A 24,856-nucleotide genomic window follows, 5' to 3' on the forward strand; every position below is an offset into this window, starting at 1 on the left:
ATTTCCCATGGTTAACCTGAGCTGTCATCTTTCATCCTGCCCTGTTCACCTTTGAGAAGAATCTGGCTCTGTTTTCTCTGTACAAAGCAACTAGGTATTTGAAGACCACAAATCTCTTCTTAAAACTGAACAAACCCAGATCCCTCCGACTCTTCTGGCATGGCAAGTGCTCCAGGCCCTGAGCACCTTTGTGCCCCTAAAGAAACAAGAAATTTGATGCCATTCCAAATGCAGCCTCCTCTTCCTCACTACCAGTCCTATTAATCCTCTACTTATATAAGCAAAAGGATCTCTAAGTAAATCATCACCCCTGTAAAGAGCAGAAAGTGTCCATACCTGTAAGATCTTAATTCCAAGAAGCAGTTTCATGAGGCTTTCACAATATGAGTGCACCAAAGTCCTGCAAGACAAAAGATCCCACCACAAGTGTAATAAAACCACGTCAGAAGAACAGGCTGTAACTCCTTTTATCACCCTTTTGTTTCTTTTCAAAGCCACTTACAGCAACTCAGGGTAACATATGGTCATCAGACACATCCAAAACAAATTAAACCTGCACTGCAGCTCCGAACAAGCTTAGTCTGTTCCAGACCAGCAGGAGCTGGAAATGCAAAGCTCTCTGTGATTAAGCTCTATCTCCTGGAAAAACTGGAACAAAACAGTTGACCTTCATCAGCCATGTCAATTTCTTTTTCTCAGAATATTTGGTTCTTGCCATAAAATGCCACGGAGGCTAAGACCTGCACCAGGCAGATAGTAAACTCTGTGACTTACCACTTTAAACTTACTGCTATTAAATAGCAGCACATTACACTAGCTGCTTCTGCAGGAGAAACAGGTCTTGTGCGTCTGCTGGATCTATGGACTTTCCCCCCCCCACACTGCTCAACATCACAGACACTTAACAAGACTGGCTCCCACTGAAGGGGAAGACAAAATAAACTTCCTCTGACCTTGACCCCTCAGTCCGTACAGGGGTGCAGGGCAAGAGACAGTTCTTGAACTGGTTTCTGTCCTTGATGTGAGATTCCAAGCCACTGATAAACTGCTTCACAACCTGCAAAGCAGAGAGAAGTTACCCACTTCCTGAGAAGCCATCCCCATCAACTGCTTTCTTTCAGGATGCTGTTTGTGAGCCAAGGAGAACAGGGAAGACCTAGCCTGGGACCCACAGACAGAAACTGTGATGGGAGGAATGCTGGATAATAAACGAGCTCTAGACTAAGCTGTATCCTACTGCAAACACTGCTGGATCTACAGAACAACACTAAAGCTTGGATTCTACTTTGATCTAAAAGGGCTTTGCATTTCTTCCAGAGGCTGCAACATTTAATGTCACAAGAGCTGCACCCAAAAAACTCCTGCAGGCTCCAAATCCCTGGCCTGACGTCACGCTGGGCTCGTTTGCTGCAGAGAAGCTCCACGTTGTGGCAGTTTAAACATTAACACCTCCCAGCCAACACAAACCCAAACACAGCTCCCACTAGAAAGCTCAGCAAGTGACTCTTCTCCCTTGGGTCTTTGCCTGTGGAACCATATTGCCAGTTAATTGCTTCAACAGGGCAAAGTGGTGGAAGTGCAGCACTTTTGCTTGAAATTATGTGAAAGCAAAGGTGGAGCATGCACACCAAAACTGGTTTAAGAGGCACATGCTGGTCATCTCTGTGTCTGACTATTCAGACCTAACAGCTGGTAAGAGACAGCCAGAGCAGGATGAAAGTGGGACCCAATGTCTGGGACTGCAACACTGACAGAACTGGAGGCTGGACCACTGAAACCAAAGATAAGATACTGTGTTGCATATTTTTGTCTGGGACCAGCAGGGAAGGCTGTTGTATTTGTGTCTCTGCTAATTAGCAACCACTTTCAAAGCTGGCTCCTGCCAAAGCACAGTCTGTTACTTACACCTGGGTAAGCAGGGTGCTTCTGCAGGGCCAGGCAGAGCTTCTTCTGGAAAGCCATTTGATCTACAGCTAAAGAGAAAGTTTAAAAAAGAAAATTAAGAAGCAGATAACATTTTTTCCATAGCAACAGCTGCACCAAATACGAGCTCTCAAGCCCATCCATCAATACTTGCATGTTTGCTCTACTGAGAAGCCCAGTTAGGAAAAGCCTGCGTGGTATCAACACTTGTGCTTTCTCCAGTCTGGGCTGAGAGTAGATAATGGCATTAAAAAATCTTAACACACAAATTCCTGAAGGCTTGTCTGAGCTGAAAGGCAACATGTGTTTATTTTCCTGTTTCAGAGCTCCTTTCTCTGTAACTCAATACTGTAGTCACAGATACAGACTAATCTTATTCCATAACCCACCAATAATCCTTCAGAAGTCTTTTAATTTAGCATGCAAACACCCAAGAAGCTGGTAAAATGAGTCTAGGCAATCCACTGAATTCAGCAGGAACTGTGTGATTCAAGAGGCATGGAACAAGAAAGAGCCCAGAAGGTTTAGTTGAACTTTGGAACACGCCAGCTCAAGCATTTCTGCTCTGCAAGTAAAATGTGCCTTGACTTTGTACCATCTTTGCAGGTTTTCAGATACAGAGAAAGAAGGATTAAACCCATACCTATTTCATTCTGCCCCTCCCCAGCTTTCAGTGTAATTCCTGCCGTCCTAAGGAGCTCTTCAAAGACTCCCTCATTCTCCACTCCACCGTGGGCAGAGGCCTTTTCCTTATCAGAAACCCGCAGCTTCTTTGTTTCTGGGGAAACAAGACATGCCACATCAAACACATTCTGCACCAAAACCAGCAAGGATCCTTCGTATTAACAACTCATTCCAAATTAACCCCCTAGTAAGAAGTCAGAGGAGCACAGGAATACCCTTATGGGACCAGACCAGCCACCTGAACTGGCACTGGCTGCAGCCATTCCCCGACTCGGCTGCTGACACACAGATCCCACAGAGCAGTTATCCCTGCAGCATGGCACCAGCAGGGCACATTTCTCACTCATCCCTTTCAGTGAGCCCCAGACAGTTAAGATACACCTTTAGTAGCTTACTTCCATGGGAGACATAGCTGCTAGCAGATCATGAGCAAAGCTAGAGAACATACTTTCCTCTAGCCTGAAAAGCACGAATTTAATACAGGTTCTCCCATCAGACCCATCTCTTCTGTACTCACCTGCCTGCTAAGCAAAAGGTAACCATCATCAGAGGTTATTTTAGTTTGATTTATAGGGGCTGGTTTTTATCAAACGTGATTAACCTGCAGGCTCTGAAGGCAGTGAAGCTCCTGATGAGAAACACTTATGAAAGGTATGAGGAGGACTGAGAGAAGAAGCAGCACTGCTTTGAGCACTGCTGGTTTACTGTGATTAAAAGCAGTGTCTGGAGATCAGCAGGGTCACTGACAACCAGCACTACCAGAACTGCCTTTGGCCTTTCCTCTGCCTGGCGGCTGTTGCCTCTACCACGGGGTGTGATACCTGAGCACCTACTGGGCAGGTCTGTCTTGCAGCTCTCCTCAGAAGCGCCAGGCTGCGGCAATTTCCTTTTTGAAACCATGGTAATGAGGTATCTGTCGTCGCCTATAAAAACACAGGAAAAAGACAAGTGGGCAGAGGAGGCCTGGCCTTGGTGTAGGCACAGCAGCACTAGTGAGTGCTGCCGAAGCTGGGGCGGCTCGAAGAAAGGCCGGTGCCCCGCTCCGCCGGCATCACACCGCGGGGATGCTGCTGCCCAGGGGAAGAGTTTAGAGCTTCCCACACAGAGACAGCCAAGCGCATCGCTGCTTCCAAGGCTCAGCCCCTCACACGGCCGGGCCCGGCTGTCCGGCCGGCTGCCAAGGGAACTAAACCCGGGGAACCGGGAGGCGCCAGGCGCGGGGCGGCCCCGCGGTTCGCGCCCAGGCCCCGCAGCCGCCAAGGAGCCGCTGCCGGGCGGCCCCTCGCCCTTCCCGCACCCCCCGCAGCTCACCCCTGCGCCCGGCTGCGCCAGCCCCTCTACCAGGAGAGCCCAGCGGGGGCCGGGCCGCCGCCGCCGCCGGGCCCGGGCAGCGCCTCTCCGCCTCAGCCGCCCCGCGCGGCGGGCTCCGCCTCTGGGGCGCGCGAGCTTCCCGCCACCGCTGCGCGGTGACGTCCTTCCGGGCGGCGGAAAGGCCGGGGCCCGGAAGCGGAGCCGGGACCCGGGGGGCGGCCGGGGCCGGTGGCGATACCGCTGCTGCCGCCGCCGCCATGAGCGAGCCCGAGCTGCTGCTGGACTCCAACATCCGGCTGTGGGTGGTGCTGCCCATCGTCTTCATCACCTTCTTCGTGGGCATGATCCGGCACTACGTGTCCATCCTGCTGCAGAGCGACAAGCGCCTCACGCAGGAGCAGGTGTCCGACAGGTCAGGGCCGCCCCGGGGCTCCCCTCGGCCGCGGCGGGACGCGGCGCCGCCGCCGGCTCCTCCCGCCGTTCCGCGGCCCGGCCGGGCGGGCAGGGCAGGGCCAGGCCGGGCCGGGCAGGGCGGCGCAGGCCCGGGAGGCTCCCGCCGGACACCGAGCCGCCGCTAACGCCGCCTGTCTCTTTTCCAGCCAAGTCCTGATCCGGAGCAGAGTCCTGCGGGAGAACGGGAAATACATCCCGAAGCAGGTAAGGGGCCGCCGGAACGGCGTCCGGGCGCAGGCACGGAGTGGGGCCGCGCTGTGGGGTGATCTCGGGGTCCAGCAGCCGCTGCACAAGTATCCCCGGGGTCTGGCTGCTGTCCCCGAACCCGCGCAGCGTCTGGAAGCAGAGCTAGTACTGGGGTGCTGAGGAAAGCCGGGCATGGGACCGCTGTGCCGGTCTCCCAGGCATTCTTGCAGCTCGGAAAGCCGATGGCAGCCTGGGCTCCATCAGCAGAGGGGTGGCAGCAGGGACAGGGAGGGGATTGTCCCTCTCTGCTCTGCCCTCCCCAGCTGGAGTCCTGTGTCCAGAGCTGGGGCCCAGCACAAGAAAGATGTGGGACTGTTGGAGAGGGGTCAGAGGAGCCACAGAGATGATCAGAGGGCTGGAGCAGCTCCCCTACGGAGAGAGGCTGAGGGAGCTGGGCTGGGTCAGCCTGGAGAAGAGAAGGCTGTGGGGGGACCTCATTGCAGCCTCCCAGTCCTTGAAGGGAGCAGAGGAACAGGAGGGGAATCAGCTTGTTAAAAGGGTAGAGACTGGCAGGACAAGGGGGATGGATTAAAGCTAAATGAAGGAATGATTAAATTGCATATTAGGGGGAAGTTCTTTGCAGAGAGAGTGGTGAGGGGCTGGAACAGGCTGCCCAGAGAGGGGGTGGGTGCCCCGTCCTTGAAGGTGGAAGCAAGGAGCTTTAGAGCATACAGGCAGTGTTGTAACTTTCCAAGAAAGAAAGATGTGTTATGAAAGAGCTCATAAGGTGTCTGCATGCCTGAGCAGGAAGCAATGCTTCTCTCCTCTCCTTTCTCACGGTGCTGCCATTGGCTCTTTTTGGTTTCAGTCTTTCCTGACCCGAAAATACTTTTTCAATAACCCAGAGGATGGATTTTTTAAGAAAACGAAAAGAAAGGTGGTGCCTCCCTCCCCCATGACAGGTATGTCAAGATTCCTCAGTGTGGGCGTTTCCTGCCAGGGTCACAAGGCCAATCAACGTCTCAGAAAGCTCTGTGGGTGTGAGGGGAGGATGTGGCTGGGCCACTGGGGAGGAGGCAGAGCAAGGTCCCTCTCTTTGGGAACGACATGTTGGCTCACTTCATTTTGTCTGACTTCTACCTCCAGCTGCCTGCAGCATCTCGTGAGGCCACGGCCACTCAGTGCTGCCAGAAATGGGGAGCCCTGCTCTCTCTTGGGTCCTTTTGTCAGCTCTTTGCACCAGCCTCTGCAGGACCTTCTCTAAACTCATTTAACTTACTGACCTGCCCAGAGACCTCAGCAGCAAATTAGCTGGATAGTTCGTTGTCTGTTTTCTAACTAAATCAGGGTTCAGTGATCTGGACCCAGGGATGGGGTCAGACAGCAGAGAACAAGCAGACCCTTTGCCTTGCAGCAAAGTATTTCACAGCACTGGAAAATAATAGATACAGGACAGCTAGTGAGATAGGGCTGTTAAATCTGGCACAGTTTCTGTATGAAAACAGTTAAATAATCTCTGGCTTGCCTCTGTTGTGACACACTGCTGCTTGATGGCACTGCTCTGGTTTGCAGACCCCACCATGCTAACGGATATGATGAAGGGGAATGTAACCAACGTGCTGCCCATGATCCTCATCGGTGGCTGGATCAACATGACCTTCTCGGGGTTTGTCACCAGTAAGTGTCTGGAATAAGGCAGCCTGGGGGCTGGATGTGTTACTCATGGTGACCTGGAGGGGCTGGGCTGTGTCCAGGACTGGCTCCTCTGCCTGAAAGCAGCACTGATGTTATTCCCTCGGTGAGCTGCACTGATTTACTCCCCCCATAGAAGAGGTGTGTGTGTGGGGGGAATGTTTTCAAAGTACTGGGTCTGGCCACAAAGAAAATACCTCGTGTATTCAGGAGCAATTGTAGTGGCAAAATCAGGATTTAAATCAGTTAAAGTTGTCTAAATTTCAAGTTGATTCAGGGGATTTTGCTCTGAACCTGTCTGGGGAGCTGGTTATGGTGAAATGCAGGGTGTACACCCCAAAAATGCTTCCTGAAGTTGACAGTTCTGGGTTCTTTCCTTGCCATTGATCTGATGACTGTTTCCTTGGCAAAGCTGACTTGTCACTGAAACAATACTTGTCCTTAAGTATTAATACAAAAACACATCAGATCCAGTTTCCAAAAGCCTTTTTATATTCAAATCAATACAGAGCCATGCCTTTCCCAAAGACATGCGTGGAGCTGTCATGGTGTGTGTTAGGTGTAACAGCAGAGCTTCCTGCTTTGCTCGTGGTGAAAACTGGGCTGCTTTTTCCTCTGTTCAATCCTGCAGCAAAGGTCCCCTTTCCTCTGACGCTGCGGTTTAAGCCCATGTTGCAGCAGGGAATCGAGCTGCTCACTCTGGATGCCTCCTGGTAAGCCTGTGTGCCCAGCCACTGGGGTCACACATCCCCTTGGGAACCTGGGAATGTCTTCATAACCCTGGAGTGTTTCTGAAATGAGATCATGAGCCAGCACGGCACTGAAACCAACCCCCCCTGTTCTGATTTGGCAGGGTGAGCTCTGCTTCCTGGTACTTCTTGAATGTGTTTGGACTCAGAAGCATTTATACTCTCATCCTGGGCCAGGATAATGGTAAGACACTGTTGTTTCTGTGAAAGAGCTGGCTTGAGGCCACACCTCGAGTGCTGGGTCCAGTTCTGGGCTCCTTACCATAAGAAGGACGTGGAGGTCCTGGAGCGAGTCCAGAGAAGGGCAACCAGGCTGGGGAAGGGGCTGGAGGGCAAATCCTCTGAGGAGCAGCTGAGGGAGCTGGGGGTGTTGAGCCTGGAGAAGAGGAGGCTGAGGGGAGACCTTCTCCCCACCTCCACTGCCCTGCCAGGAGGGTGCAGAGAGGTGGGTGATGGTCTCTTCAGCCAGGGGACAGGAGATGGGACAAGGGGCAATGGGCTCAAGCTGTGCCAGGGCAGGGTCAGAGCAGATGGGAGGGCAAAGTTCTTCCCTGGCAGAGTTGTGGGGCTGTGGCACAGGCTGCCCAGGGAGGGGCTGAGTCACCTTCCCTGGGTGTGTTTAACAGACGGGGAGATGAGGTGCTCAGGGATGTGGGTCAGCACAGGATGGGAACAGTTGGAGTTGATGATCTTCAAGGTCTTTTCCAACCTTGGGATTCTGTGATTCTCCTTCTGTGGGATGACTTCTGACGGAGCTTGGGGAAGCATTCTAAACTTCCAGCCAAAAAAAGCTCTTGAAAGCCTCTCTCATCTCTGCGAGGTTCCTCTCCACTGGCCAGGTTTGACATCACCTGCAGCCAGTGCTCCAGGAAAGGCTGTTTGGTGACACCCACATCAACCTCCTGTTTATCTCTTGCAGCTGCAGATCAGTCCAGGGTGATGCAGGAGCAAATGACAGGGGCAGCGATGGCCATGCCAGCAGATACCAACAAAGCGTTTAAGGTACAGCCTGCCCTCCTCAGTCCTGCTGGCTGGGAGCCCACAGGACCAGGGGCTCTGTGTAACGAGGCCTCTCCCTGCCTCAAGCAAGGGAATTGCTCTGGGAATTCCTCTTCCTAAACTGAGAGAAGAGAGTTGACACAGCCAGAATGGGTGACCTGAACTGGCTAAAGGGGGTATTCCATGTTAAAGAGCTGGCTTGAGGCCACACCTTGAGTGCTGGGTCCAGTTCTGGGCTCCACACTATCAGAAGGACATGGAGGTCCTGGAGTGAGTCCAGAGAAGGGCAACCAGGCTGGGGAAGGGGCTGGAGGGCAAATCCTCTGAGGAGCAGCTGAGGGAGCTGGGGGTGTTCAGCCTGGAGAAGAGGAGGCTGAGGGGAGACCTTCTCCCCACCTCCCCTGCCCTGCCAGGAGGGTGCAGAGAGGTGGGCGATGGTCTCTTCAGCCAGGGGACAGGAGATGGGACAAGGGGCAATGGGCTCAAGCTGTGCCAGGGCAGGGTCAGAGCAGATGGGGAGGGCAAAGTTCTTCCCTGGCAGAGTTGTGGGGCTGTGGCACAGGCTGCCCAGGGAGGGGCTGAGTCACCTTCCCTGGGTGCTCAGGGATGTGGGTCAGCACAGGACAGGAAAGGTTGGACTTGATGATCTTCAAGGTCTTTTCCAGCCTGGTGATGCTGGGATATGTGGCTTTGCAGGCTGTGTGCAGCTTGTTCCAAATCCTTCCCTGCAGCAGCACTGAATGGATGAAGAGAAGGAGAGATTTGTGTTTGTAGTTGGTGGAACAGAAGTACTGAAGGGAGATCATTTGTGAATTTAGGATGAAGCTCTGTTTTTAGCTCTTGGGCTGCTGTGAATAACTGGTTTAATGACTCAATACCCTCTGTAGCTCCAGGAAGCTTGTTGGTCACAGAACAGTTGAAGTTTGTGATCAATTTTTGGCCTGTAACTATCATCAGATGTCTCTGAACTGAAGACTTAACTAACCAAAAGGCACTTGACAGCCCACAGAGCAGAACTGGCTGTGTTCCTGTAGGCAGCTGGTTTAGAAGAAACAGACTATTCCAGAAAGTTAGAATGTTTTCAGGAAGTAAATCAGGTATTTTTTCTCTTCCTACGACTCATTAACCAACTAATACTCACTAAGCACAACCCACCCAGTTCAGAGGGGTGACAGCATTGCCATGGTTTCAATACAACTTGGGGTTTGTTGCAGTTTTAAGGTGAGCTCTGCTCTGCCTAGCTCCTGTCTAACTAATGCTCTGTTGCTTTCCTTTCTCTACCTCTGTTTATTGCCAATGCAGACAGAATGGGAGGCTTTAGAATTGACTGACCATCAGTGGGCCTTAGAAGATGTAGAGGAAGAGCTCATGGCAAAAGATCTCCATTTTGAAGGCATGTTTAAGGAAGAACTTCAGACCTCTATCTTCTGAATTTGAGGATATGCTTTTGTCTCCTAGTAATTTGAAAAAGAAATGTTACTTAAAACTAAATAATGTATTTTAGTGAGGCTGAGAATAAAAGCAGAGCACCCTGTGGTTACCCAGCTCCTGATGGGAGCCCCAGGATGCTGTACTGGAGCCAAAGGCTCAGTGTGGTTTCTGGCCTGGGTCTGTTTCCCTTCACAGCCACTGGGTCTGGGAGGAAACACCTGAAGGTTCTGGTGTGGAAAGAGGAAACTCCCAGGGCACAGCTCACCTTCCTCTTATGTCCTCACCTGCACCAGGGCTCCCCGGGGCTCAGTCCCACCTGCTTCCTCCTGCCCTGGCCAGGCTGCCGCTGGACAGAGGGGGGCGACTGCTGCCCCCTCCAGCTGCTTTTGTTCCTGGGCAGAGCAGCTCCACGGGAACACTGCCTCTGGCTCTGCGGCCCAGACACACGGACTGGTTTCCAGTTGACTCAACCCCTCCCTGGTGCATTTGTGAGCCCCTCAGGGTGCTGGCAGAGCCCCTCCTGCACCCCTCAGCTCCTGGCAGAGCCCCTCCTGCACCCCTCAGCTCCTGGCAGAGCCCCTCCTGCGCCCCTCAGGCTCTGGCAGAGCCCCTCCTGCACCCCTCAGCTTGCTGGAGGAGCCCCTCCTGCACCCCTCAGCTTGCTGGAGGAGCCCCTCCTGCACCCCTCAGGCTGCTGGCAGAGCCCCTCCTGTGCCCCTCAGCTCCTGGCAGAGCCCCTCCTGCACCCCTCAGGCTCCTGGCAGAGCCCCTCCTGCACCCCTCAGGCTGCTGGCAGAGCCCCTCCTGTCCCCCTCAGGCTCTGGCAGAGCCCCTCCTGCGCCCCTCAGCTCCTGGCAGAGCCCCTCCTGCACCCCTCAGCTCCTGGCAGAGCCCCTCCTGCGCCCCTCAGGCTCTGGCAGAGCCCCTCCTGCACCCCTCAGGCTCTGGCAGAGCCCCTCCTGCACCCCTCAGGCTGCTGGCAGAGCCCCTCCTGCACCCCTCAGGCTCTGGCAGAGCCCCTCCTGCACCCCTCAGGCTGCTGGCAGAGCCCCTCCTCCCTGCCGTGCTCACACCGTGCAGCATCAGGCACAAGGACCCGGCCCTTCACTCTTGTCCCCGTTCAGGTGGGGTAAATAAACACCCATCTTCTTTTAAGCCTCCTGCCAGAGAGCAACTCCTGGCCTGTGCTGCAGGAGCCCCTGGGATCTCCTGCCCAGGGTGAGCCCTCACAGTGGGAAGTGCTGCTCCAGCAGCAGCTCTTCCCTACACTGGGGCTGTCACTCCCCGTTTCACTCCGAGCGCTGGTTTGGGCTGAATCACTGGAGCTGAGCCAGGCCTGACACACTGCCCTGTTCTTACCAGAACCATGTCAGAGCTGTTCTCTGCCTCAGGGGCCTCTTTCCTGAGCACTAAGGACAGTGCTTCACTGGCACCCCAACCAGTGGGCCAGGCTGCTTGTTCCTCACCTCCACAACGGGGGGTTTACCTGCGCTTCGTGCCCTCGGCGTTCCGGCACGAGCCGCTCCCTGCACCCTGACACACAGCACCCAAACACCTCCCCAGAGCTGCCACATCACCTTTCCTTCTTCATGGCTTTCCTGTGGTGCTGTGGAGGTCAGCATGTCCCAGCAGAAGCTCCCAGCTCCCAGCTGAAGTGCCCTGATACAGAGCACAGGGAATAAGCAGCAGGACTTGGAAACCGTGGTGTCACTGGAAAATTCTGATCCAGTTGCTCTCAGGGAAACACGGTGGGATGATTCCCACAGCTGGAACACCCCTGTGGAAGGGAATCGCCTTTTTAGAAGGGGCAGGCTGGGTAGGAAGGGTGGGGGAGTTGCCCTCTGTGTTAAAAAGTGGCTGGACTGTGAGGAGCTCCCTCTGAGAAGTGGTCAGGAGCAGGTTGAGAGCCTGTGGGTCAGAATTTGGGATGGGACTAATAAAGGACAGCTGGTGATAGGGGTCTACTACAGCCAAGGTCAAGGGGAGCCTGCTGATGAGGCCTTCCTGCTCCAGCTGCAGGAGGCATCGAGCTCCCAGGCTCTCATCCTGATGGGGACTTGAACCACCCGGTATCTGCTGGGAAAACCACCCGTCGAGCTGCAAGAGACCCAGGAGACTCCTGGAGTCCATGGATGACAATTCCTGGTTCAGGTATTGGACAGACCGACCAGAGGTGATGTGTCACAGGTTGGAACTCTGTGATCCTTGGGGTCCCTTCCAACCCAGACCAGTCTGGGATTCTATGAAGGGTCTTCTACCCCTCAGGTCAAGCCTTTCCCTATCACACTGCAATCATGACATGAAGACTTCCAACCTTCTTACCAGGCTTCACAGCCCACCTTGGATCTGCAAGATTTCAATGATCCCCCACGATCCCTGCTGGCACCCCAATGTCCAACACACACAAGCCACCTGCATTTCACACTCCCAGACTTTCCCAGCCTGCTCACACCTACTAGCTCAGGCGGTGAGTGCAGGGCTACTGTTCCAGCTACACAGGCACGAGCAGCCTCTTTTCTCCCTGGGTAAGTCAGGAACAGCACCCCCCTCCCAGAGACCCACAGAGGAAGAGGAAGGATGAGGAAGCCGTTGCTGAGACTGCCCAGTGCCACAGAAAGGCAAAGATGGGCTTTGCTACAACACCAGGTACCAGCAATCCAGTGCCACAGGTGAGGAGAGGCCACCCCAGATGCACACAAACTCTCAGCGTACAGGCACTGGCTTTCCTCCCAAACGTGATGTCCAGGCACTAATAGAAAGGACCCTACGCTGAATCGAGAGGGGGAGGGGTGTCTCTATTTCTACCTCTTTTCCTATCGGTTCCTCAAAGGGATCTCCCTTTGCTCCTCTTACCTGCCATTTCCCTGGGGAAGGAGAGCATCCCCGGGCACTGTCTGGACTGTAGATCTTTTGGCCCCGGGGGCAGAGCCCGGTGCGCTCCGGGGCCGGGGCTCAGGCGTTCCCGCCCCGTTCTCCGCGGCGCTCCGTGACACGCGTGGGGAACCGCGCCGACAGCCCCTGCCTGCCCCGCGGCGCGGGGCCCGAGGTCGCTCATCCCCGCTTCGGGAGCAGCGCCGAGGGAAGGCGGCGCTGAAACGGGGCCGCTCCGACCGGCGGCTCTGCCCTGCCTGGGGCACCGGTCCCGGGGGGGCTGCTGGGCTGAGCTCTGCTGCTCCCTCGGACTTCACGGTGCCACTCATTCCCCTTTCATTTCCCTTCTGATAGTCCTGATGGCTCCCTGTGTATTTAAAAGGCTCTACCAGCATTCCCTTTCAAAGACGCTAAACATCCAGCAGCAGCTCCCAAACCAAAGGAGCCAGGACTGAAAGACAGAGCTGCCCTGAAACCTCCCCAGGCAGCCCACAAGCAGCCCCTCTGACCCTGAGGCTCAGGGCTTTCCTTGTCCAGGGAACCATCCTGGACAAGGGACCACTTAGCAGCGGCCAATGGGTCTATGTCCAGGTGGAGGCCGGTGACAAGCGGTGTCCCCCAGGGGTCTGTCTTGGGACCGGTGCTCCTTAACATCCTTATCAGTGACATCGATGATGGAACTGAGTGCACCCTCAGCACGTTTGCAGATGACACCAAGCTGAGTGCTGTGGTTGACAGAACAGAAGGGCAGGCAGCCATCCACATCTTTCTTGGATTGGGGGCCCCCAGCTCTGGACACAGGACTCCAGCTGGGGCCTCACGAGGGCAGAGCAGAGAGTAGAGTCAAGTCCCTGCTGGCCACCTCTGGAGAAGCAGAAGTCCTTGAAATAAATCCTCCTTGAATTGTGCTTAGAAGCTGCAGATCCTTGGTTTCCACGACTCTTGTCTGGACCTGTACAAACGTGCTGGAGCAGAACCAGTGATTCCCCCTCCTGTCTCGCCGCACGTTTCATACTTTGCAGTACCTGGAGAACACACTATGTGCAGCTGAACTGCCACAGGGCATCCCACGAACACACGTCCAACTGGCATCAAGACCAGGCCGAAAGGAACTGGCAAGTTACACTTTATTTGTATTGACAAAATAGGCAAAAGAAAGACTTTGTGTTCAGAGATCCAAATTCATTATTTGCTGCCAAAAGGCTCCCATGCCCATGCTGGGTGCTGCCACTTCCAAGACGCCGAGCGGATCTTTAACAGCAAATCCTTCTTTCTCCTCAGGTAAGGAGAACGCATGCCCGTGGAACTGATTCCAGGTGGAAATCTGTCACCTGCCTGCAGCTCCAATTCTACTGCCAAGTTAACCATTGGCAGCAAATAACTCCATTTGGCCTCAAGGAAACCCATAGGTAAAACTCAGAGCATTAAATAATGAGCATTAGCAGCATACCCAAAATACGTTTTGTACAAAGAACATTGCACTTGAACATAGGCAAGCGTTTGCCCTTATTTACACATCAGAGTTTGTCTAGAACACCAAGATAGATACAGAAACACAGCAGAAACCTGAACAGCCCTAGACAGCACACCTAGCCTTGACTCCTTAATTTTTCCATACAGTCTCCCAGGATGTTTTAGGATTTTTTTAACTAGATCCTATTGTGTAAAAAACAGACTTTACAAGACGTTCAGTCCCCAGTTGCCACTTCAGCCTGTTCCTGTGTACTGTTAAATGTTCCCTGCACAAGGGAGCAAGGGAGTCCAGACCAGCTCCTGATTAAAAACCCCAACTGGACAGGCAGGATTGATTTAAACCCCGTGCTTTGCCTTCTAACAGGCACCGAAATCGTGTAGCCAGGCAGTAATTACCCAGTGAGTTCCAAAGGCAGTTCCCTACCACACAGTATCTCCCACTGCCTCGCGAGCAGTGAAATTAACTTCTCCCTGCTCTCTGCACTCGGGATATAGATGTACCACTGGATCTCGCTGCTCCTGCCGCCTTCTTGCTTAGCACTGCCCTTTGGGGCACTGTTGGTTTCTCCAAAGTGATCCAGTGTTAAATTCTGCATCAGATCCTGACTCTGAACATCATCAAACACAAAGGTCAGGGCCTGGGGATACGTCTGATAACCCATAAGTACTCTGTCTAAATCCCGGATTCGCCTTCCGTCAGCGAGCTGGTACTTCTCTCTCTTGGGTGGTTCCTTAGCAAATTCAGGCAGTGGGTAACTGATATAATCCTCATCGAAGAGGAACAGATCTGAGCTGGTCAACAGAAGCGTTTTAGGTTGAAGCAAAGTAGCGTTTTGTGCAGATCCTTCGCCACGATGCACTTGAAAAGCCAACACATAGAGAAGAATGTCGAGGGACTGAAGATTAGTGAAGCCATCCATCTTCTCTGCCACCAGGAAAGCAAGGTCCCCAATTTCTTCTTCATTTGGATAAATGAATTTTACTCTGCTAGAGTGAATCAGTTCATAATTCTCCATTTTCCCTGCAAGAAGCATACGTACGTTATTGTACTTCCACTCAGCTTCTACAATACCCAGTGTGCTGGGATAAGCAACCACCTTTGCTGCAGATGGAGAACTCAAGATTTCTCTCTTTACATATGGCTTTACTTATCAACAACACTGGAACCATGTTATTGGGATTGCAGATCTCTACAGGAGTTTCTCTGGCATTACCAGCACGCTTCTCTGCAGGCTTCTAAGCACATCACTACTTGAGGGCAATGGCAGAAGAGGGTCAAGGCAAAAGACCTGGCTTCCCAACTCAGAATACCCACCACCTCCTTCCCAGCTGAGCTCTGCCTCCTTCCCATGCTCAGCTCTGCTTGCTGACAGCATCACCTGATCACTGAACACAAACCCCTGCTGCTTTTAAGCAGAGAGGAAAAAAAACAGGAAAAGACCCTTAACTATTTTTCTATCCCAACTGGATGAGCAGATTCCTCTGCTCCACTTCTATTTGAGCAAGGGAGGAAAAATGTAACCTTCAGGCTTTATCTTCACTATTCTCTGGTGACTTACAAAACTTTATAGGGTAGGTTGAAACTTGCAGTGGGAGCTACACTGGCTCACACCCCAGAATCCTGTGCGGGAAGTGCTGTTTCTGCCAGGCTCGGGAAGCTGTCACTAACACATGAGCAATGCATGTTTATATAAATTTATATTTAACTCTTCTGTTCAGATAAGGCACATGTAAGAGAAAGTCAGGGAGTTTGGTGAAATTATCCAACAGGAAACCACTGATACATATAGAATCACAGAATCACCAGGTTGGAAAAGACCTTTAAGACCATCGAGTCCAACCATTCTCCCCTCCTGTGCTAAACCAGATCCCTGAGCACCTCATCTCCACATCTGTTAAACACACCCAGGGGTGGGGACTCAGCCCCCTCCCTGGGCAGCCTGTGCCACAGCCCCACAACTCTGCCAGGGAAGAACTTTGCCCTCCCATCTGCTCTGACCCTGCCCTGGGGCAGCTTGAGCCCATTGCCCCTTGTCCCATCTCCTGTCCCCTGGCTGAAGAGACCATCGCCCACCTCTCTGCACCCTCCTGGCAGGGCAGGGGAGGGGGGGAGAAGGTCTCCCCTCAGCCTCCTCTTCTCCAGGCTCAACACCCCCAGCTCCCTCAGCTGCTCCTCAGAGGATTTGCCCTCCAGCCCCTTCCCCAGCCTGCTTGCCCTTCTCTGGACTCGCTCCAGGACCTCCATGTCCTTCTGATGGTGAGGAGCCCAGAACTGGACCCAGCACTCGAGGTGCAGCCTCACCAGTGCCCAGTACAGGGGCAGTCTTTTCAGTTGAGACACTTCAGACCATGCCAAGCCATCTAAATAACTCATGACATGCAGAAGAGGCCACTCACCTGTGGCTTTGCTCCCAAATTCGGAGTAGAAGTCTTTATCTACTGGTTCAGGTGAAGGCGTGCGCGCAAGCAGTGACAGAACAGCCATCAGCTGCTGTATGAAGGTGTGAGTGCTGTAGCTGTCTCTTGTCAGACAGGTGACGATATGGTCTGCAGAGTGTCCTGAAAGCAGAATATAAACCACTCACAAACCTGACCGCAGCAGCAGCGCTTCTTCAGCCCACGCGCAACCCTGCGACTGACAAACCATCCCTTGCCAGGATTATTGCCACTGAGAACCTGCATCACAACTCAGAAAGGTTGCAAACCCTTGGAAAGAGTAACAGAACCCCTCAAATCCCTCAAAAATGTAAAGAATTTATCTTCATTTATGTTATGATTTAACTGTTGTAGGGGATCAACCTTATCATCATCTTATTGCACTTTATCTTACAGAAAAAGCTGCCTTTGGTTTTCTTTGTGAACGTGCCATATCATTTACGGTCACTTGAAATCATTTCCACCAGGGATATTCCTCCCCTCTGCCCCCCTAAAGTCCCTAACAAGGTCAGAAGACATTTTAGGTCGCAGGAATGTTTGGCTCACATGTTGCAGGACTGAGGCAGGAGCCTGACCCACATTATTTCCTTTAGGTTTTCAGTTACATCATAACCTTCTGTAAATCCCAAGGCCTCATTTTCCACCCAAAAAGGCAACCATCAACTAAACATTCTGGAACAGGGGCAGAACCTTGATTTTACTCTTTAATGCCCTCCACAGCCTCAGAGTAAAAAGTCTTTATATTTCCCTTTGAATGTGTTCAGGCAGGAACATTTTTTAAAGCACTTGTGGGATTAATTAATTGATGTGAAGCTTTCCAAGGACCTCGATTTACAAGGTGTTGCAAGACACTATTATCAGACTGCTGGTACTGAGTCATCAGTGTGGCATAAACTTAGTTTTCTAAGAGAAAGCAACAACTTAAACTCTTCCACCTCCCCCATAAAGGGGAGACAGGAACCCATCCTACACAAGAGTAAACAGGCAAAACAGAGCTGGAAAAATGTAAAGGACAAGATGTGCTCACCAGTAATTCGGAAGTATTGGTCAAACAGGCCAACGTTTACTGACTGCAGGTCATTGAGTTTCAGCACAAAGCAGCAAGAGAGGTGGAAAGAACTGTCTTCACAGTCTGAGCTTTCTTTGTTCCAAAAATCTGTTGAGGAAGGTTATGACAGAAAAAGTCAGAAGTAAGTATTCTTTCCATCAGCATAGTTTTTATCTTAAAACCCCACACTTCTATCACACATAATGGAAGAAATCACAAAGAAAGGAGGAATGGTGGCTAATAATTCCTCCAGCAACAGATACACCCAAATCTCCTTATTAGCAGCATGTCTTGAAGCAGCTGTCACACCAGAGATGCCATCAGCAGCTGCATTAAACCAACCACTCCCAGGAACTGAACGCACACCAGGAGTGTCATTCCCCTTCCCTCACCACGCTGGTTACAAAAGGGCCTTTAGCTGCCCAGGTGATGCTGGGGGCTGTGAAACAACAGCTGAGAACAGCAGGGATGCAGCAGCACACAGAGCAGCATGTCACAGAATCACACAGAACCACAAGGTTGGAAAAGACCTTTAAGATCATCAAGTCCAACCATTCCCATCCTGTGCTGAACCAGATCCCTGAGCACCTCATCTACCCTTTTTTAAACACACCCAGGGAAGGGGACTCAACCACATCCCTGGGCAGCCTGTTCCACCCCTGACAACTCTTTCAGTGATTTTTCTCTAATGTCCAATCTAAACCTGCCCTGGTGCAGCCTCACCAATGCCCAGTACAGGGGCACAATCCCCTCCCCAGACCTACTGGCCACACTGTGTCTGACACAAGCCAAGATGCCGTTGGCCTTCTTGGCTGCCCGGGCACACTGCTGGCTCATATTCAGCCTGCAGCCACCCAACACCCCCAGGTCCTTCTCTGCCTGACAGCTCTCCAGCCAGTCTCCCCCAGCCTGTAGCGCTGCAGGGGGTTGTTCTGTCCCATGTGCAGCACTCTGCACTTGACCATGTTAAACCTCATCCCCTTGGTCTCAGCCCATCGGTCCAGCCTGTCCAGATCCCTCTGAAGAGCCTCCCTACCCTCAGGCAGATCAACACTTCCTCCCAGTTTAGTGTCATCTGCAAACTGACTGAGGGAGCATCCAGTCCCTTCATCCAGGTCATTGATAAAGATGTTGAACAGAACTGGGCCCAGGACTGAGCCCTGGGGGACGCCACTCGTGACCGGCCTCAGCTGGATTTGGCTCCATTCACCACCCCCCTTTGGGCCCGGCCATCCAGCCAGTTTTTAACCCAGCTGAGGGTCCCTCTGTCCAGGCCAGTGGCAGCCAGTTTCTCAGTCAGAATGCTGTGAGAAACCGTGTCAAAGGCTTTCCTGAAGTCCAGGGAGACACATCCACAGCCTTCCCCTTGTCCATTCAGCGGGTCACCTTGTCACAGGAGGTGATCAGGTCAGTTTGACAGGATCTGCCTTTTGTAAACCCATGTTGACTGGGCCTGAAGCCCTGGGCATCACACATGTGCTGCATGACAGCTCCTAAGATGACCCTCTCCAAGGTCTTCCCCGGGACTGAGGTCAGACTGAAGACAAACCCACAGGCAGGGATCAGGTTGGTGACCCTAGTAAGGGATTAACCAGCTCTCTCACCTGACTGATGCTCATCAGCATGAACAAATGAATCATCCAACAGAAAGTAAATAGCTTTTGTTGAGAGAAGCACACAGGCCATCACTTCCATACTGGGAGTCTTGTAAAACAGAACTGAGGACCACATGAGATGTCTCAACTCTTCATTTTCCACCTAAGACAGAAAGCAGATTCTCCAAGTTACTTGCACACTTTGATAATCCAGGCAGCTTTATCATCATAGGCTACTAGAGAAACAGTTTCAACAGCTGGAGCATCTAAAGATGCTGTGGTCAAAGAGCAGAAGCTCACCTCAAGGCAGTTAAATGCAGTACAGCTTTGAGGTGCTCACAATGGAACTCCACTGTTTGTGTAAAACCATATTTTCCTGTCATGGTCTAGTTCTTCCTCATTTTCTGCCCAAAACTACAAGTAGGAGCTAGCACACAGTAAAGACTTGGCACAAAAGACACTGCAGACAAAGTTGATCAGTGAGCAGTGCCAGCAAGTCTGCTGAGCCTTCAGATGCTACCGAGGGGCTGGATTTAATGACCTTAAGAGACCTTAAGAGACAGCAACAGCACCTCTTGCTGTTACAGCTGCTGTCCAGGGAGGCATCTGCCCAGCTTGATGAGTTTACTGTGAATCCTCAGGTGAGTCACCTTTCTTTATGAGCATCCCTTGATGTCAAAAGAGAAGCACAGCTTACCATTTGTGCTTACTTAAGATTTGGAAATGAGGGATGTGAACAGAGTGTCTCTCTCAAGTTGCTTTTCAATTGAGATTTGTACTCAGAGCACAATGATTTATCAAAGTGCAACACTCTGAGCTTAGGGTATTATTTGTATTTTTAAATTTGGTGTTCCCCACACAGACTGTACATCTGAAGTTAGGTTTATCTCCTCCTGTTTCTGGAGTTCCTACAGCCACGTACATACTCGTACATCTATACTGCACAAAGGCGCCACCTACTGATTTAGTGAGATCCCATCACAAAGTAATTCCACTCCAGTAATTTTCACAGAATCCCAGGGGCTGGAAGGGACCTCCAGAGCCCATGGGGTCCAACCCCCTGCCAAAGCAGCTCCCCAGCTCATATTGCATAGGGCGGCGTCCAGACGGGGCTGGAATCTCTCCAGAGACGGAGACTCCACATCCCCTGGGCAGCCTGTCCCAGGGCTCCCTCACCCTCACTGGGGAAAAGTTCTTCCCCATGGTGCTGTGGAACTTCCTGTGCTCCAACTTGCAGCCATTGCCCCTTGTCCTGTCCCCACAGACACTGAAAAGGGGCTGCCCATTCCCCCTGCATCCCATCCTTCAGATATTGATAAACATTCATAAGGTCCCCCCTTAGTCTTCTTCTCTCCAGGCTGAACAGCCCCAGCTCACTCAGCCTTTCCTCACAGGGGAGATGCTCCAGGCCCTTCATCATCTTCATAGCCTCCTCTGGACTCTCTCAAGGAGATCCCTGTCTTTTTTATCCCAGGGAGCCCAGCACTGGACACAACACTCCAGGTGGGGCCTGACCAGGGCAGAGCAGAGGTGGAGGATCCCCTCCTGTGACCTGCTGATGATTCCTCTTGATGCCCCCAGGATCCCATTGGCTCTCTCAGCCCCCAGGGCACACTGCTGGCTCATGGCCACCCTGTCACCCACCAGGACCCCGAGGTCCTTCTCTGCAGAGCTCCTCTCCAGCAGGTCACCCCCAGCCTGTACTGATACAATTTTATTTCATTTTGACACTTGAAAGGGGAAAAAAAAGGGAAGTGGAGTTATCATTCCTGCTGGACACACACTAATGTCCTTCCTGTTCTGCCTTGAGGATCCTGGGAGGTGCCCGGCGGGATCCCCGTCGCTGCAGCGAGGAACCCAGCAGACAGTCACACAAACCAGTTTGTGATATAAACCCTTCCAGGTTTGGCAGAGCCTGACCCTTGGGTTTAAGCCCTTTGGAACAGCCCTTTGAAAAACACTGTCTAACCCTGAGAGGCCACAAGGCATCTTTTTATACACCTGGGCTGGGGGTAGTACCTCTGCTACGCTGCCATGGAAAAACTCCAGCAGGGCATTTCCTTTCAGCCCAGCCACGTGCTGCAGAGACACAGAAACAGGAAGGTGAAGAGGAATCTGGTTATCTTCTGTGATCTTCTGCATGAGAAATTCAGATGGATATAAAGATGACAGCATCAGATGAGGCTTGCAAAAGCTGGAAGAGATCCAGAAAACACAAAATTTAAAGAACTACACAGCTCTTCCCCTACAAAAATTAATCCTTTCATTCAGAAATCAGGAATGGGCAACTTCTACTCTGAATAGTTTGCTCTAAATGGTTTCTCTTGAGCATATCTATCAATCTGGCATGACCTCAACCTGTAAGCATGGGAAAGGCAGGTCTCTTTCCATAAGAAAACACATATTGCAACTATAAAACAAACCAGAAACCAAACAGGTAGACAGGTACAGCCCAGGATAACCCTCCACACACACCACAGGCCAAGAGAATGATGAAGCATGTTGCCAACACTGCAGGCCCAAACCCATTCCCAATGACAGCTGCAAACACACCAGCAAGGCCACGCTGGCTTCAGCAGAGCTTCTGTGGGAACTGTTACCTTGCTGACTGACCATGCCTGTTTGCCTCCACCATGGGGTTCCGTACAGCGTCTGCTTTGCCTGAAGCTTTGAAAACAATAATAGTCTTAACATCCTGCAGGAGTGTCCGCAAAAGACTGTAGATTCTGAGGAAGTGGAATTTCTCATGAGGTAGAACAAACACTGCTTTAACACATCTGTATCCAACAAGCAACTCCAGCACGTGGCCATCCAGAAAGGAACCCTTCTGCTGGATGGAGCCGTGAGTCGGATGCAGCACCAGTGATGCTAACGGAATCCTAGTCAGCTTAAATACACTTCTCCACTCTTCTGTGCCTCCCCATTTACCTGGCAGCAAACTGAAATCCACCTTTACTATGTACAAATGCTGGCGTGTTAGAAATATCCAACAGGGATGGACCACACAGGGACCCTGGGCAGAAGCCTTATACACTGAAGAATAAAGTGCAGGACACAAAACAGGTTTTGACCAGTCTTTGTTACTACCAGCTGACTCTGCTTGGTGCAGGAGTTCCTGAACACAGGTTTTCTTCCCATAAACAAGGTATGTTGGGAAACAACCTTTTATTTCAGCATCATCTGCTGAAATGCAATTCAATTCCATAAGCTGGCAGAGAAACTCTTGGAGCTTTGCTGGTCCACAGTACAACACGGAGCTTGCTAACACTGACGTGTAGTGTTGAGAGCAACGCATGTGTAAACAGGAATAAAAGTCTTGCAGGTTCTGGGAGTCTGAAACAACAAACAAGCAGTTGTCACCATTTTTCAGCTTCAGGGTTAAACAGATTTCTGGCAGGAGAAAGCCAAGTTCCAGAAGATCAGTATATGGAAAAGACAGCACCAGCTTCAAGGCAGAAGGGATGTGCTGGCAATTTCCTCTCAATTCCTGACAAGGAATCTCAAACACAGCCAGCAGATCTTCAGTCAAAACCAAACAGGAAGCAAACTGCTTGAGGCCTTTATGAATGTGAATAGAAAAACTCCAGAGAATTTTGACTATTGCAACACTCTCCACTGCTCCCTGGTCAGAGGGCCGAGGATCTGAAGTAGTGCTGAACTCAGAAGTCTCATCTCCTTCGTGAAGCCCCATTTCAAAATAGCCATCTTCTTTGTCTGTGGTCTTGGTGTCACCCAGAGGGCTCCCTTTCTCCTCTGTAAAGCAGGAGGTGGGGGGTCTCTGCACAGTCTGCACTATCAAGGCAGAAAGGTGCTGAGTAAAATCTTGGTTTGTGGCAGTGTATGACATACAATTAAAAGGCAAGATGACAGTGTTACAGGGGTCAGGCACTGCACGCTGTTCTTCCTCTGAAGGATCCAAACTGCAAAAGAGATAACAAGGCAAAGTACGAGCCTGAGTTTCAAAACAGTCACAGCTACCTACAGCTCATGGTGCTGCTGCTGCTCTGAACTTTGAGGTATAATCTTGTTACTGCAGTTACATCAGCCTAATTTCATAAAACATCTTAAACAGTCAAGAATGCATAGGTTGCAGTTGTATTCATTTCTGTATTTCTTTTATACGTTTACAGCATTTAGTTGATAGAAATATTCCTAATTCATATTATTCCTTTTTCCTGCCACTGATTTTTCAAGATACTTTCAGATCATCTTGTGTCTATACATTGTTTTGTCTTTACATAGTAACTATTTAATTTGTTCGGTCAAAAATAGCATGGCCAGTAGGTCTGGGGAGGTGAGTGTGCCCCTGTACTGGGCACTGGTGAGGCTGCACCTCGAGTGCTGGGTCCAGTTCTGGGCTCCTCACCGTAAGGACAGGGAGGTCCTGGAGCGAGTGCAGAGAAGGGCAAGCAGGCTGGGGAAGGGGCTGGAGGGCAAATCCTCTGAGGAGCAGCTGAGGGAGCTGGGGGTGTTGAGCCTGGAGAAGAGGAGGCTGAGGGGAGACCTTCTCCCCACCTCCCCTGCCCTGCCAGGAGGGTGCAGAGAGGTGGGCGATGGTCTCTTCAGCCAGGGGACAGGAGATGGGACAAGGGGCAATGGGCTCAAGCTGTGCCAGGGCAGGGTCAGAGCAGATGGGAGGGAAAAGTTCTTCCCTGGCAGAGTTGTGGGGCTGTGGCACAGGCTGCCCAGGGAGGGGCTGAGTCACCTTCCCTGGATGGGTTTAAAAAAAAAGGGTAGATGAGGTGCTCAGGGATCTGGTTTAGCTTAGGACAGGAACAGTTGGACTTAATGATCTTAAAGGTCTTTTCCAATCTTGTGATTCTGTGATCTTCATACTGTGCACAGCCACTGGTTGAGAGGCTGTGAGTGTGCAATTTATCAGAAGTAAAAAAATAAAGTGTTTAGCTCATCTTCCATTTCCCAAACCCAACAGGCACTTTGCAAATCACTGGCTTGAAGCCACTGACTTTATTCCAGGGTTCAAAGGTTACAAAGACTTTATACTCTTACCACTGATTTTGGTTGAAAACAACTAGAGGCAGCGTGCAACCAGACACACTGGTTTGCCTTAAAGCCGGGTTTGAAATGCAGCATCCACTATTGTGACTCAAAAAGCTGATGGGGGTTAAGCCAGAGCTCAGGAGTCTCACTTACCACATCTGGGGATCACTTCCATGCGCTTTACAGGAATCCAACAGAGAGGCAGGTGCCTACGGAACAAAGAACCATCAGGCAGTGACAGCTGCTGCCAGATTTCAGCAGAAGTGAAAAGCAAAGTCAACGTTGGCTGCTGCTTTTTAAGGCCAGCAGCTCCCTGCTGAGTCCTGACTGCTGTACCCGTGGGCAGCTGAACAGCCGACCTGTGAGGATGCTGACACACCAGGTTTTTAGTTCAGGCTGGGCACTCTGAGACAGCCAGGAACGCAGTGAGAACAGATGTGGCCTGTAGGCCTTTCAGCACACTACAGACTTCAGCAGCAGCGCACAGCGAGGCGAAAAGGCAAAGGCCCTGGAGAAAGCCCAGCCAGGCTGGCAGCAGAGGCAGAGTCCCTCAGGGCTGGCTGTCTCATGCCCTGAAGCCAGGCATATGAAGGGCATTTCCTATATCAAAAATGACATCACAAAGCAGAAGTTAAACAGCTGGAGTTTGAAGGAGACTAATTAGGCCAACACCTATTGCCAGAGAGAAGGTTCTTCCACTCTCTGAGGAACAGAACTGTCTTCCAAAAAGCGCTGAACTGCTCAGTTCAGAGAGCAGTTCAGTATCTCAGAGCACACTGAATGAGACACTAATGCCAGGTAAACATCTCAGTCCTGACAGCGACAATTCTCTGCAACTCTGGTGAATTCAGATCATGCACTCACTTTACAAGGTGGACCAAACCCACCACTCAAATTTGGGGCTACCTCCTTTCTCAATTATAACAGCTCAGAGAATGAAAATAACTTTGCTGTGGATTACTATAACAACATAAGTTTAATATCAGAAAAAAAACCCTACCACA

At 51.6% G+C, this 24,856-nt stretch overlaps 3 protein-coding genes across 3 annotated transcripts in view; 1 reads left to right on the top strand and 2 right to left on the bottom strand.

Moving 5' to 3' along the window:
- Nucleotides 1-3,507, bottom strand: part of FANCD2 (FA complementation group D2) — a gene marked incomplete at its 5' end in the record, with an annotated part of 51,193 nt that extends 47,686 nt beyond the window's left edge. Inside the window, 5 exons of the mRNA XM_084269760.1 lie at nucleotides 337-400; nucleotides 954-1,057; nucleotides 1,906-1,973; nucleotides 2,567-2,701; nucleotides 3,429-3,507. Of these exons, the coding sequence (XP_084125886.1) occupies nucleotides 337-400; nucleotides 954-1,057; nucleotides 1,906-1,973; nucleotides 2,567-2,701; nucleotides 3,429-3,507 (450 nt within the window). The remainder of the gene's footprint in view (nucleotides 1-336; nucleotides 401-953; nucleotides 1,058-1,905; nucleotides 1,974-2,566; nucleotides 2,702-3,428) is intronic.
- Nucleotides 3,508-4,098: 591 nt separating this feature from the next.
- On the top strand, nucleotides 4,099-9,575 carry EMC3 (ER membrane protein complex subunit 3). Its single transcript, XM_084269688.1, has 8 exons — nucleotides 4,099-4,330; nucleotides 4,518-4,575; nucleotides 5,426-5,519; nucleotides 6,130-6,234; nucleotides 6,881-6,962; nucleotides 7,103-7,182; nucleotides 7,918-8,000; nucleotides 9,300-9,575. Exons 1-8 carry the CDS (start codon nucleotides 4,176-4,178, stop codon nucleotides 9,426-9,428), a joined length of 786 nt encoding a protein of 261 aa, XP_084125814.1. The 5' UTR covers nucleotides 4,099-4,175; the 3' UTR covers nucleotides 9,429-9,575.
- A 3,833-nt stretch (nucleotides 9,576-13,408) lies between these two features.
- Nucleotides 13,409-24,856, bottom strand: part of NISCH (nischarin) — a 35,040-nt gene continuing 23,592 nt past the window's right edge. Inside the window, exons 15-21 of the mRNA XM_084269487.1 lie at nucleotides 24,006-24,061; nucleotides 21,452-22,771; nucleotides 20,871-21,045; nucleotides 18,861-19,014; nucleotides 17,236-17,364; nucleotides 16,170-16,331; nucleotides 13,409-14,793 (exon numbers count right to left, since the gene is read on the bottom strand). Coding sequence (XP_084125613.1) covers nucleotides 14,165-14,793; nucleotides 16,170-16,331; nucleotides 17,236-17,364; nucleotides 18,861-19,014; nucleotides 20,871-21,045; nucleotides 21,452-22,771; nucleotides 24,006-24,061 — 2,625 coding nt within the window. The 3' untranslated portion in view covers nucleotides 13,409-14,164. The remainder of the gene's footprint in view (nucleotides 14,794-16,169; nucleotides 16,332-17,235; nucleotides 17,365-18,860; nucleotides 19,015-20,870; nucleotides 21,046-21,451; nucleotides 22,772-24,005; nucleotides 24,062-24,856) is intronic.

The sequence above is a fragment of the Gallinula chloropus genome (genome assembly GCF_964237585.1).
Source record: "Gallinula chloropus genome assembly, chromosome: 12".
NCBI lineage: Eukaryota > Metazoa > Chordata > Aves > Gruiformes > Rallidae > Gallinula > Gallinula chloropus.